Consider the following 14,608-nt stretch of genomic DNA (forward strand, 5'->3'; position numbering starts at 1 on the left):
CCCATACTGCCCTGGGTTGTGCAATTGATGGATATCCAAGTGGTTGGTAATCTTGCTTCTTAGAACCCTCTCAAAGATCTTTATGATGTGGGATGTTAGTGCTATCAGTCTGTTATGCTTTGCAATTGCTTTACTGCCACCTTTGTGGAGTGGGGCAATATCCTTTGTTTTTAGTGACTGTGGGATGACCCAATCTCTATGCTTCCTGTCCATAGAATATTTAAGGCATGTGAAAGGGGTTTCTTGCAGTTCTTGAACACAAAGTTCCAATGGACTGGGCCTGGGACAGAGTGCATAGGTATGTCATTTATTGCTTTTTCAAAGTCTTGTGGTGTTAGGATTATATCATAAATTCCTGAATTAACCAGATTTTGAGTCTAGGTCATAAAATATTCATTTAGATTGTCCATTCTTAGTCTGATTAATGGCTTACTAACTGCTGAGCCATATTGGGACTTCAGTATCTCACTCATTTCTTTGCTGTCATCTGTGTAAGTCTTATCTCATTTAATCTGGAGCCCGATACTGGATGTGGTTTTTGCCCCAGATTTGGCATAGCCACATAGGAAATGAATTTTTTTTTTTTTCAGTTTCATTTATGGCTTTAAGTTCTTCCTATGTTTCTTGGTTCCTGTGTGATTCCTTAAGCTTAAGCTTGATATTTTCTATTTCTCTGGTCAGTGCCTCCTTCCATATTTCAGATATACTGGCTCCTTTCAGCACCTCTGTGATTCTTTGCCTTCGCCTGTAAAGGGAGTGTATCTCTTTTTTCTAGTTTACACCTTCTTTTCTTTTTTCTTAGAGGAAAGTGCCTTGAGTATACCTCAAGTGCCACAGAGCTAATTCTTTCTAGGTAAATAATAATAATAATAATAATCTTTATTTACTACAAGTACATGTACAAAATGTACAGGCCTAGCTGACATCAATGACATATGTACTACTATATAGAAAGCCGCTTGTTATACCGAGCATTTCGGGCAAATTAGGCAAGTTTTGTCCCAGGATGCGACCCACACCAGTCGACTAACACCCAGGTACCCATTTTACTGATGGATGAACATAGACAACCGGTGTAAAGAAACTTGCCCAAGGTTCGGATCCGTGTTGTTCAGGATATCTTTCCAGCTTGTTTCATCGAGGACATGGTTAATTTGAAATCACTGTATGTTTCTGTTACCGAAGTTGAATTTGGTGAAGGCACCCTTATAACTGATCTCTTGCTGGTCAGGAGCCCTACATATACACGTCTGTACTTCTATACATCTATTATGTTGTGATCTGAGTGTATTGTCTTTGATACTGTTATATTTCATACTAGATCATCATTATTAGCAAAGATAAGGTCAAGTGTATTTTCCAGTCTTGTTGGCTCAACTATTTGATGGTTTAAGGTGAATTTGTTGTAAAGATTTAATAGCTCATGTGTATGAATTTTCATCTGAGCTGCCCCCTGGGATTATCTTTGATAAAACATTATTTGCCACATTCCTCCATTATAGGTATCTTAAATGATGTGCCTGACAGTTGTCACATTCTTTCATAGACTGAAGAATAACACATTTCAGGGTGAAGTAGTTTACAAGAAGAATAATTACATACTCCCTTGGTCATGAGGTCACTGCAATTTTTGGATGGTCAACGTTGCACATCCCATTTGTTTTTCCAAATATTTCATGCCTACAGATACCCTGCAGATTTGATTCCTGTTTGCCAGGATTTTTTTGTGGCAAGGTTCCCTACTGCAGCAGTTGTTCCTGACTCCCCCACTATCTGCAGCACCTGTACTAATGTCAGTACCACCACCAGTTATTATTAGTAATGTATCAACACTATCCCCCCTTTTTTCATCTCCAGCAGTATTGTTATTTTGTATTTCTGGATCTTTTATGTCTTGGCCTCACCTGTTTAATAATAATAATAACAATAATATCTTTATTTACTACAAGTACATATACATGGTATACAGGCCTAGCTGACGTCAATGACACACAGTGAAACCTCGGCTTATGAGTTTAATCCGTTCCGTGACCTTGCTTGTATCCTGATCTGCTCGTATGCTGAGTCAATTTTCCTCATTTAAGTTAATCGAAATGCCATTAATCCGTTACAGCAGAATTCCTGCTCTCAGGAGGCAGGACAAAATACTTGAATATGACGCTAATATCGGCTTATTTATCTATCACAATTCATCTAATATGACATATTAAACAATATAAATAACATAGAATCCTGATATATACTCTTTGATGAATAAAATACTATGTCATTATGTGACAAGTGGTGGTGGCCATTCCCTACCTCAAGCAGCCGCCTTGTTGTGGGTCAGCGGGGGAGACCTCCCACCATCCCCTGCCATCCTGACACCACCATCCCAGTTTTTGTGAGTGTGTTCAGTTCCACTTCTCTCCTACAAGCTAGCTGTGTTTGTGAATTGTGTTTTGATCTTTTAATTACCATATCTGACTTACTGACTGACTTGACTGAATGACTTACTGACTTGCAGACTTGACTGACTTAACTGACTGACTTGACTGACTGAATGACTTGATTGACTGACTTACTGACTTGACTTACTGACTTGACTGACTGACCCTGAAATGGTGTCTTGAACAACTGATGCCCTACCATCAGTTGTATAATGTACTGCAGGGTAAAATAGAACAGAAATCCATTATAGAATTTATGCACACTCCAGTACAACCATCAACTTCTGTGCCAGAACTTCTACCATTCACCTCAGCCCAGTAGGACCACAACATAACTCCCCACTCTCTTCACAATCATCCACAAACACCAGCACCCACAATTTAAGGTAAGAAATACTATTATTTCTGTTGCAGTTATAACCTTAAGCAGTAAAAACTACATAATACATCATGACAGTAAGATCTGGAGGTCTAAATAAAAGTTGTTTGAGGGGGAAGCTCACATCCTGAATTTTTGCTCGTATCCAGAAACAAACAATCGACCGAGCGACTGCTCGTATCCTGAAAAACTTGAATGGTGGGGCACTCGTAAGCCGAGGTTCCACTGTACTACTACATATATAGAAAGACGCTTGTTTTGCAGAGCATTTTGGGCAAATTAGGTCAGTTTTTCCCAGGATGCGACCCACACCAGTCGACTAACACCCAGGTACCCATTGTAAACTGATGGGTGAACAGGGACAGCAGGTGTCTTATAGAAACATGTCAATAATGTTTTCCAGCTGTATCGGAGGAGATTCGAACCCTGGACTTCAGTGTGTGAGCTGAGTGCACTAGTGATCAAGCTACTGGACACTATTAGGAGCAATATCTCCATCTGGTGCACTGTCTTGCATTTCTATATCTTTACAGGCACTGTCTACCAAGGCAGCACCAATGGTGACAAATCCAACTGACCCACTCTCTTTATTTCCCCAACTGTCATACAAGACTGTCAAATTATCCAAAAAGGATATTTTTTTTGTTGGTGTTTTTGTCTTTTAGTATATATGAAATTTGCTCCCAATAATAATAATAATCCAGTGGGATAGCAGTTAAACTGAGCACAATATGGCTACCTTATATACCAGTGGTCTTCAGGCAACAGTGTGGTCAACCATGCAGTTAAATGAATGTAAATCTTCACTATAAATATTTTTAAAAAATCTTTGGTACTAGTGAGAGGCTCTTGATCCAAAGAACTGGACTTGAATGCCTCTCATTTCTCCAGACACTGTATGACCTATGGATTTAACGCTCCCCCATGAATAATAAAAACTAGTAATAATTGCTCCTTATGTTATAGTGGCTATGGTCATGCATGCTGTATGACCCTTGTAGGTTCAGCACTTCTTTTTGATTATAATAATATGGTCATGTGCACCCCTTTTCTTTTACACTTTCCCCTCAAAATAAATAAACCAATGATGTGAAAAAATCTGCTGGTTTGAGATCCCCCCTGGAAATATTAACAATAATAATAAATATAAAAATAACTTACTATAAGCTACCTGTGGATAGGCCTTGCTTGCAAAAGTTGGAAGGTTGAAGTCTACGAGGCTGTAGACTAGGATGGCAGAGAGGCTCACAGGGATGAAGAAAATCCAGCAGAACTTCCAGTAGATGCCCAAGTTGACACCCATCATGAACTTCAAGTCTCGCAGAAAACTTGAGTAACCTGTTACAATGTTGAAACATTTTGCAGTTTGTGAAAGGGGTATAATAGCAAAAAAAAAAAAAAAAAAAAAAAAAAGACAATTTTAATTATATTACAATTTTGCATATAGAAACCATCATTCATATTTTGTGGAGACTTTTTACTCTATAGTGAAAATATTAAGATTTTTTATTTGGCTCGTGCTACACAAAGTTGCCCTTCGAGGATCACTTCAAGCCAGTGAAGGGCTCTTGGTCAGAGCAATAGAAGTTAGCCTTTTCCTTCCTCAGTTCAAACTATTAACTTCCATTCCCCAAGTACTGTATAACCTATGAGTATAATTACTGTAGATATGGTTGATGGCGACTGTCTCCACGATGATTAGAACATAGATAATAAATCCTCCGCCGAAGAAATCCACCAAGTCGAGGATCCATTGACCTCCCTGCAGAGCATCCACACAAAGACGAGAGAAATAAATTAATATACAGTAGTACTGTATTGTACAAATTTAGGTCCCTTTAGGGAATGGTACACTGATTCTGGTGAGGGGCTCTTGATACAAGACCTTGCTGACAACCCCACCTTTGACACACTCCCTCTTTGACTTATTAACAACACCAGATTTATTACACAACCTTTGATTATACTTTAGCATTCTTCACCGACCTTCCTCTTCAAGGGGGGGCTCCTTGGCGTGGTGAAGAGGCTCTTGGTCTGAGGAATTAGACCTGTCGGTCTTCTTCCTCAGACCGAACCTAATTACCCCCCAATCTCCCCTCCCCTATCCCATCCTCCCCTTTTTCCTTTCCTCCTCCTCCTCCCCACCCCTCCCTTTTGCCCTTCCTCTTTTTAGCCTTTGGGATTTCTCCCACAGGCGCGCTAGTTCCTAGGTAGGGGAAAGGATACCGGGGTCTATCCCATTCCGTTGAGGTTCTTGGCGGTGGCGTAGTTTGCCGTGGAATCTGGATCGCCTGGGGATGTCTCGATCCCTCTCCGGTATCCCAGAGTAGCTTTGGGTGTCTTTCGGGCGATGGGTGTATCTCTGGAAGCCACCTTTCGGATTCCGGGGGTGGTGGCCGAAGGAGGTATGCTTTGTGGCAGATATCCGGCCGCCCTCTCTTTTGTCCACCGAGGTAGCTCAGCAGATGTGAGGTTGCTATCCCGGATTGTTAGTTTACTAGCATGATGGGTAGGGTATGGCACGGGTTCCATGCTGCATCTGCGCTACTTGCGGTGCTGAGGTCCTCTTGGGAGCGGAGGGAGATTTCTGGCCCTTTCATTCCTCCTAGGAACTATCCCTCCCCGGTCCCCCCTTTTTTTTATTTTTATTTTATTTTCTTCTTTCTTTTTTTTCTTAAAAACAAAAAGAAAGAAGTAACCTAACCATGGCAGCCCTAGTCCATGAACCTACTACCCCCGGGCCCCTTCTTGATACCGCACCCCGTTCTGACCCCGCCTCGTCTTTGGACCACTCTTCAGACACTCCTCATGCCTCTGTATCTATTGCCGGTGCTGTTTCCTCACCCGCTTCAGATACTGAGGCCTCGACTGACTCCTTCGATTTATCGGACCTTCGCTCTCCTCTGACTATGCTTCCGGCCTCTCCCTCTACGGTGCGGCAATTTTCAAATCGCCGACCCGTTCCACGTCGGACCAACTCTGGTCCCACGCCTAAACGCCAACGACAATTACCTGCTGATGATACTTCTCCACCTTCTCGTTCTTCTCAGAAACGATCGACACGTCCTTCACTACCTTTCCACGCTCAGTTTCAGACTGAACAATGGACTAAATTCTTCACTTTACGACCGACTTCCTCTACTGCCTATCTTTCTGACCACAGTATTGGCAAGGCACTCCTATGCCATGTTGGTAAAGATATTTCTTTTCATGCTCTTAAGAGCGGTACGCACATCATTACCGTACAGAATGCTACCCAGGCTCATGAGCTCTCTCGTCTTTCCCATATCGATACTATTCCTGTCACTCTTGAAAAACATCATTCCCTCAATTCTTGTAGTGGTACCGTCATTCTGCCCCATACCATAGTTCAACAAAATTTCCAGACATGTGGCACTGACATTCTTGAACAGCTGGAACTCCAAGATCTCCCAATCCTCAAGGTAGACACTTACGTTCTTCCTGCCCGCGGGCAGAGACGATACCCTAGCAATGTGGCTCGTTTAACTTTTGACAGCCGAGAACTCCCATCCTCAGTTTATATAGCAGGACATCGGTTACAAGTTCGAAAGGTGATCCCTACACCACAACAGTGTAGAAATTGCTCGCGATTTGGCCATCCAGCGAAATATTGCAGATCTATCGCCAAATGCCCAGTCTGTGGTGCCGATGACCATTCTAATACGTCTTGCAATCGATCTCCCTCTTGCCTTAACTGTCATGAGGCTCACCCTTCGTACTCTCGCCGTTGTCAAGTCTATTTAAATGAGCGGGAAATCCGTTACCTCAAAGAGACAGAAGGTCTCCCTTATGCCATGGCAGTTTCTCATCTCCGCCTCCAAAGGAGACTCCCACGTGTTTCTTATTCCCGTGTTTCAAAACGTCCCCCCACTTCTGGTATCCCATCTTCTACACCCACCTCTGTGGTTACCTCTCCCATAGTCACTCCTGTATCTAATCCTTTTGCTGTCCTCGGCTCAGACGTCCCTACTTCAACGCCTCAGTCTGATCTCGCTTCTTCGAGTTCTCTCTCACAAGCCTCAGTATCGACGAGACCTCGTACGACACCTCCTCCCAATCGTCCCTCTACTTCTCAAAAGTCAAAAAAAGGTCCGTTAACACCTACCCATCTTCCACCTCCTCATTTTACCCTCCCTGTCTCTGTCCCTGGTTCTCCCCCTCTCACTGGCTCAGTTACAAGTGTAGAGGTTCACCCTCCTCCTCATACTGTACCTTCCTCCCCTGTTCCCTCCCAAGTTTCTTCCTCTTCTGCCACCTCCCAGGTTCCTGCCTCTTCTGTCCCCTGCCACACTTCTCCAGTTCCCTCCACCCTTTCGCCCCCCCCCTACCTTGGTACAGTCCAATACAGTTCCAATCTTTACTCATCCTCCCCCTACCATTTCCAATATTGTCTCCCATACGACGTCTCTGAATTCAGAAACACTTGAAGCAATCTCTGAATATATTGCAGAGACCAAACCATCAATGGACACTGATCCACCTTCCGCTCTTTCTCTCTCCTCTGCTCCATCTGCGCAACTCCTTTCTTCACAGCGCACCGTTCCTTCGCTGCTTGAATGTTTTCCACTGCCTCCGCATGTGGACTTTTCTAACCCCTCTAGTCCGTAGGAACCCTTACCTGCGGATTTCAAGTATCTTTATCATTGCCAATCATGGCCTATTTACAGTGGAATATACGCGGCCTCAGGGGTAATCGGGGTGAGCTTCAGATGTTACTCTCCCAGTTTGCCCCTGTTGGTGTTTGCTTACAGGAACCAAAATTACACTCTGCTGTTATGTCTCCCATCTCAGGCTATAATTTAATGTATTCTTCAGATCCTTTTCCTGATGGGACCTTTAATGAAAGTGCCCTTCTTCTACGCACTGATATTCCGTACCATCAGCTATTTGTTCATACTTCGCTGCATTACACAGCAGCCCGTATCCACTTACATAGGTGGTATACGCTCTGTTCTTTATATCTCTCTCCTTCTCGGGCATTATCTATTCCGGATATTGCCTTCCTTGTTTCGTCATTACCGCCACCGATTCTGTTACTTGGTGATTTTAATGCCCACCATTTCCTCTGGGGGGGGGGGGGTCTCACTGTGATTCCCGTGGAATTCAGTTAGAGGCTTTTCTTGCCACCCACCCCCTCCATGTTTTAAATACAGGTACTCACACCCATTTTGATCCTCGGACTCATACTCTCTCTTGCATCGATCTCTCAGTCTGCTCTTCCTCCGCCGCATTAGACTTCACTTGGTCTGTTCTCCCGGACTTACATGACAGTGATCATTTCCCAATCATTCTTACTTCCCCTTCATATTCGCCACCTCTTCGCACCCCACGCTGGCAATTTAATCGGGCAAATTGGAACCTTTACTCACACCTAACTGTTTTTAAAAAGGTTCCTTCTTCGTCCTCCATCGATGAGCTTTTACACCTCTTCTCGTCCTCCTTTTTCACCGCAGCTTCTCATTCTATACCCCAAACTTCGGGCAGGCATTCTCAGAAATGCGTGCCTTGGTGGTCTCCTGCTTGTGCTCGTGCAGTACGTTTGAAACACGCTGCATGGGGCAGGTACCGGTACAATAGAACCACAGAGAGACTCCTTGATTTTAAACAGAAGCGTGCGATCGCTCGCCGTGTCATCCGTGACGCTAAACGCACTTGTTGGCGAGATTATGTCTCCACCATCACCTCTGCTTCCTCTATGAGTGCAGTCTGGAAAAAAGTACGAAAACTGAGTGGTAAATATTCTCCTGACCCGGCTCCTGTTCTGTGAGTTGCCGGTGTTGATATAGCAAACCCACTAGATGTTGCCAATGAAATTGGCAATCATCTGGTCCGTATTTCTCAGGGACTCCATCTATGCCCCTCATTTCTTTCCTCAAAGTCTGCCAGAGAGTTAGCACCCTTGGACTTTTCTTCTCTCAGAGAAGAACAGTATAATGTGCCTTTTACACTTCAAGAACTGGAGGCAACACTCTCAGCTTGTCGATCATCGGCAGCTGGGCCCGACGACATTCATATTCGTATGCTACAACATTTACATCAGTCAGCCCTTGCAGTCCTATTACGCCTTTACAATCTTATTTGGTCACAAGGAGTTCTTCCACAGCTGTGGAAATCCGCCATTGTTCTCCCTTTCCGCAAACCAGGCACTACGGGACATGAAACCTCCCACTATCGTCCCATTGCTCTTACCAGTGCAGTTGGCAAAGTAATGGAACGCCTAGTAAATAGACGTTTAGTGTGGTATTTAGAGACACACAACAGTCTCTCCACTTGTCAATATGGCTTTCGTAAGGGACGTTCTACCATAGACCCCTTACTACGCTTGGATACGTATGTTCGTAATGCCTTTGCGAATAACCACTCAGTTATTGCCATATTTTTTGACCTTGAGAAGGCATATGACACAACTTGGAGGTATAATATTTTAGCCCAAGCCCACTCCTTAGGCCTTCGAGGCAATCTACCATCCTTCCTTAAGAACTTTTTAACTGACAGGCATTTCCGTGTTCGGGTTAATAATGTGCTCTCCCCGGACTTTATCCAAGCTGAAGGTGTCCCCCAGGGATGTGTTCTGAGCACAACACTTTTTCTCCTTGCTATTAATGATTTGGCCTCTAGTCTTCCATCAAATATTTGGTCATCACTCTATGTTGATGACTTCGCTATTGCCTGTGCAGGCGCTGACTGTCACCTCATTACAGTTTCTCTCCAACATGCAGTCGACCGTGTTTCCAATTGGGCCACCACACGTGGGTTTAAATTTTCCAGCACTAAAACCCACCAAATTACTTTCACTAGACGCTCTGTCATCTCCGATCATCCTTTGTACCTCTATGGCTCCCGTATCCCTGAACGTGATACAGTCAAGTTTCTGGGCCTCCTCTTTGATCGTAGGTTATCCTGGAAACCTCACATTACCTCTCTGAAGGCAACTTGTCACAGCCGGCTGAACCTTCTTAAAACCCTTGCTCATCTTTCATGGGGAGCTGATTGTCGAACCCTCCTTCGCCTACATTCCACCCTTATTTTATCGAAACTTGATTATGGTGACCAGATCTATTCAGTGGCATCTCCTGCTACTCTCTCTAGCCTTAACCCCATTCATCACCAAGGATTACGTTTATGCCTTGGTGCTTTTCGCTCTTCCCCTGTCGAGAGCCTCTATGCAGAAGCGAACGTTCCATCCTTATCCGATCGCTGTGATGCCCATTGCCTGGGCTACTATGTACGCTCTCATGATCTCCGCAATCCTTCCATTTATAGAATGGTCACTGATATTAGTAGACATTCTTTATTTGTTCGCCGCCCCTGTTTACTCCATCCCTTCTCTCTTCGCCTTCATTCGCTCTTGTCTTCTCTTCAACTACCACCTTTCTATGTACATGTAGCATCTCACTTTTCCCTACCCCCCTGGGAAGTTCCAGCTGTTCGAGTCTGTTCTTTCTCCCTCCCTTGCTTGAAAGCCCAACTGTCTACGGTCGCTTCCCGCTCTCTTTTTCTTGACCACTTTCACTCTCATTCTCATGCCATTGCTGTGTACACAGATGGCTCTAAGTCTTCTAACGGCGTAGGATTCGCAGCAGTGTTTCCGGACAGCGTTGTACAAGGGCATTTACTATCTTCGGCTAGTATTTTTACTGCTGAATTATATGCCATCCTTACAGCACTTATCCGTATTGCATCTATGCCTGTGTCATCATTTGTGGTTGTCTCAGACTCCCTTAGTGCTTTACAGGCTATACAAAAATTTGATACACCTCACCCCTTAGTCCTCCGTATCCAACTTTGGCTACGCCGCATCTTTACCAAGCATAAAGATATTGTTTTTTGTTGGGTCCCTGGTCATGTTGACGTACAGGGCAATGAACAGGCAGACACTGCTGCGCGGTCAGCAGTACATGACCTACCAGTTTCTTATAGAGGTATTCCATTTACGGGCTATTTTGCTGCAATATCTTCCCACCTTCACACCCGTTGGCAACAACGTTGGTCTACTATGCTCGGCAACAAACTTCAATCTATTAAACCGAGTATAGGTTACTGGCCGTCTTCTTATCACCAGTGTCGAGGTTGGGAGACTACTCTCTCCCGTCTTCGCATTGGCCATACTCGTCTTACTCATGGATATCTCGTGGAGAGGCGTCTTGCTCCTCTCTGTGAGAATTGCCAAGCTCCATTATCAGTCAGCCACATTCTGTTGGACTGCCCACTTTATCAACGAGCACGCAGAATTTACCTCTGTCGTCGTCTTCGCTCCGCTGCTCTCTCTTTACCTTCCCTTCTCGCTGATGGACCCACCTTTCATCCGGACTCTCTCATTGACTTTTTGACAACAACTGACTTACTTCACAAATTCTGATACCTTCAGCCCTTTCTACTTCAATCTCTTGCTACCCTCTACCCCCGTACTATCCCCTGCCCCGCTGTTTTCTGTAACCTGCTGATCATCCCTCCTCCCTTCTGCCATCCAATACCTTCGCTTCCTTCCCTACCCTGCAGCGCTGTATAGCCCTTGTGGCTTAGCGCTTCTTTTTGATTATAATAATAATAATTCACCGACCTTACTAACTCAACCTCTGTTGTACTCTCCACCCTTGCTAGTATCAGATCAAGCACACCTTACCTTGCAGTGCTGTATGACCCTTGTGGGTTTAGCGCTTATTGATTTTAATAATCTTTATACCAGAAATCTTTTTGATGATGATGATGATGATAATAATAATAATAATAATAATAATAATTGATGCGAGAAACTGTACCTATCCTACCCTTGGATTATTTTGGGTTAATACTAATACTTAATTTTATTATATTACCTTCCAATTGAAGCTGGTTGTCTTGCACATTCACAGGTGTGCATATATGAATACACACATATGCTTGTATGCACACACATTATACACAGGCATCCATATTGTGCTTTACTAAATTGACCTTCAAGGCAATAAATAAAAATTAATATAAAATGAAAATATAATTAATAAATGCTATGGTGTATAAAATTATTAAAATAGAGCAAAAAATGAAAGAGCAACGTTGACAAGTTGGACCACTCTTCCCTTATATTGAACTTGATTGCTTCCCTTTTCTTGCACTGAACCTGATTGCCTCCCTTTTCTTGTATTGAACTTGATTGCCTCCCTTTTCTCATACTGAATCTGACTGCCTCCCTTGTACTGAACCTGATTGCCTCCCTTTTCTTGTACTGAACCTGATTGCCTCCCTTTTCTCGTACTGAACCTGATTGTCTTCCTTTTCTCACATTGAACCTGATTACATCCCTTTTCTCGTACTGAACCTGATTGCCTCCCTTTTCTTGTACTGAACCTGACTGCCTCCCTTTTCTTGTACTGAATCTGATAGCCACCCTTTCCTCCAGGTGCAATATGACCCCTATGGATTTATCATTTCCTTCTGCTCACAAAAAAATAGACTTACAGGTGTAACATAAATGAGTCCGAGGAGAAAACCACTGATGCAGATGACGATGGTAACATAGATTTTCGGGATGGCTGGGAACTGGTCACAGATGATGGTGATAATGTTACCAGTGAGTCCTGCAGCAGACCCCACACCCAGCGTGAACAGCATCAGGAAGAACAACACCGCAAACAGCTGCCCAATAATAATTTTAGTCCAACACCATTCTGAAGAAATTTACATAGAATGGCAAGTTCAGGTTATGTCAGTAACTTAATCAACAAGCTTAACCTGTTTGTTGAGGTGATTATATATATATATATACAGTGGACCCCCGGTTAACGATATTTTTTCACTCCAGAAGTATGTTCAGGTGCCAGTACTGACCGAATTTGTTCCCATAAGAAATATTGTGAAGTAGATTAGTCCATTTCAGACCCCCAAACATACACGTACAAACGCACTTACATAAATACACTTACATAATTGGTCACATTCGGAGGTAATCGTTATGCGGGGGTCCACTGTATATATATATATATTTATTTATTTATTTATTTATTTAACATGTCGGCCGTCTCCCACCGAGGCAGGGTGACCCAAAAAGAAAAAATCCCCAAAAAGAAAATACTTTCATCATCATTCAACACTTTCACCTCACTCACACATAATCACTGTTTTTGCAGAGGTGCTCAGAACACAACAGTTTAGAAGCATATACGTATAAAGATACACAACATATCCCTCCAAACTGCCAATATTCCAAACCCTCCTTTAAAGTGCAGGCATTGTACTTCCCATTTCCAGGACTCAAGTCCGGCTATATAAAAATAACCGGTTTCCCTGAATCCCTTCACTAAATATTACCCTACTCACACTCCAACAGCTCATCAGGCTCCAAATACCATTTGTCTCCATTCACTCCTATCTAACAGGCTCACGCACGCTTGCTGGAAGTCCAAGCCCCTCGCCCACAAAACCTCCTTGCCCCGTCCCTCCAACCTTTTCGAGGACGACCCCTACCCCACCTTCCTTCCCCTACAGATTTATACGCTCTCCATGCCATTCTACTTTGATCCATTCTCTCTAAATGACTAAACCACCTCAACAACCCCTCTTCAGCCCTCTGACTAATACATACTTTTGACTCCACACCTTCTAATTTCCACACTCCGAATTTTCTGCATAATATTTAGACCACACATTGCCCTTAGACAGGACATCTCCACTGCCTCCAACCACCTCCTAGCTACAGTATTTACAACTCAAGCGTCACACTCATATAAGAGTGTTGGTACTAATATACTTTCATACATTCCCTTCTTTGCCTCCATAGATAACTTTTTTTTGTCTCTACATATACCTCAACACACCACTCGCCATTTTTCCTTCATCAATTCTATGATTAACCTCATCCTTCATAAATCCATCCGCCGACACGTCAACTCCCAAGTATCTGAAAGCATTCACTTCTTCCATACTCCTCCTCCCCAATTTGATATCCAATTTTTCTTTATCTAAATCATTTGATATCCTCATCACCTTACTCTTTTCTATGTTCACTTTCAACTTTCTACCTTTACACACACTCCAAAACTCGTCCACTAACCTTTGCAATTTTTCTTTAGAATCTCCCATAAGCACAGTATCATCAGCAAAAAGTAACTGTGTCAACTCCCATTTTGTATTTAATTCCCCATAATTTAATCCCACCCCTCTCCTGAACACCCTAGCATTTACTTCTTTTATAACCCCATCTATAAATATATTAACCATGGTGACATTACACATCCCTGTCTAAGACCTACTTTTACTGGGAAGTAGTCTCCCTCTCTTCTACACACCCTAACCTGAGCCTCACTATCCTCATAAAAACTCTTTACAGCATTTAGTAACTTACCACCTATTCCACATACTTGCAATATCTGCCACATTGCTCCCCTATCCACTCTATCATATGCCTTTTCTAAATCCATAAATGCAATAAAAACTTCCCTACCTTTATCTAAATACTGTTCACATATATGCTTCAATGTAAACACTCGATCTACACATCCCCTACCCACTCTAAAACCTCCTTGCTCATCCGCAATTCTACATTCTGTCTTACCTCTAATTCTTTCAATAATAACCCTGCCATACACTTTTCCTGGTATACTCAGTAAACTTATTCCTCTATAATTTTTACAATCTCTTTTGTCCCCCTTCCCTTTACATAAAGGGACTATACATGCCCTATGGCAATCCCTAGGTACGTTCCCCTCTTTCAAACATTTATTAAACAAAAATACCAACTACTCCAACACTATATCTCCCCCTGCTTTTAACATTTCTGCCATGATCCCATCAGTTCCAGCTG

At 43.1% G+C, this 14,608-nt stretch overlaps 1 protein-coding gene across 5 annotated transcripts in view; it reads right to left on the reverse strand.

Moving 5' to 3' along the window:
• LOC128691278 (sodium-dependent nutrient amino acid transporter 1) overlaps positions 1 to 14,608 on the reverse strand; it is a 151,424-nt gene that overhangs the window by 13,069 nt on the left and 123,747 nt on the right. For 4 of the 5 annotated variants that reach the window (XM_070091565.1, XM_070091566.1, XM_070091567.1 and 1 more), the window contains 3 exons: positions 12,268 to 12,444; positions 4,471 to 4,570; positions 3,970 to 4,146 (listed from right to left, as the gene is read on the reverse strand). In XM_070091565.1, the coding sequence (XP_069947666.1) occupies positions 3,970 to 4,146; positions 4,471 to 4,570; positions 12,268 to 12,444 (454 nt within the window). The remainder of the gene's footprint in view (positions 1 to 3,969; positions 4,147 to 4,470; positions 4,571 to 12,267; positions 12,445 to 14,608) is intronic. The other variant, XR_011392823.1, reaches the window with a different exon arrangement.

Source organism: Cherax quadricarinatus, chromosome 36 (assembly GCF_038502225.1).
Source record: "Cherax quadricarinatus isolate ZL_2023a chromosome 36, ASM3850222v1, whole genome shotgun sequence".
Classification (NCBI taxonomy): domain Eukaryota; kingdom Metazoa; phylum Arthropoda; class Malacostraca; order Decapoda; family Parastacidae; genus Cherax; species Cherax quadricarinatus.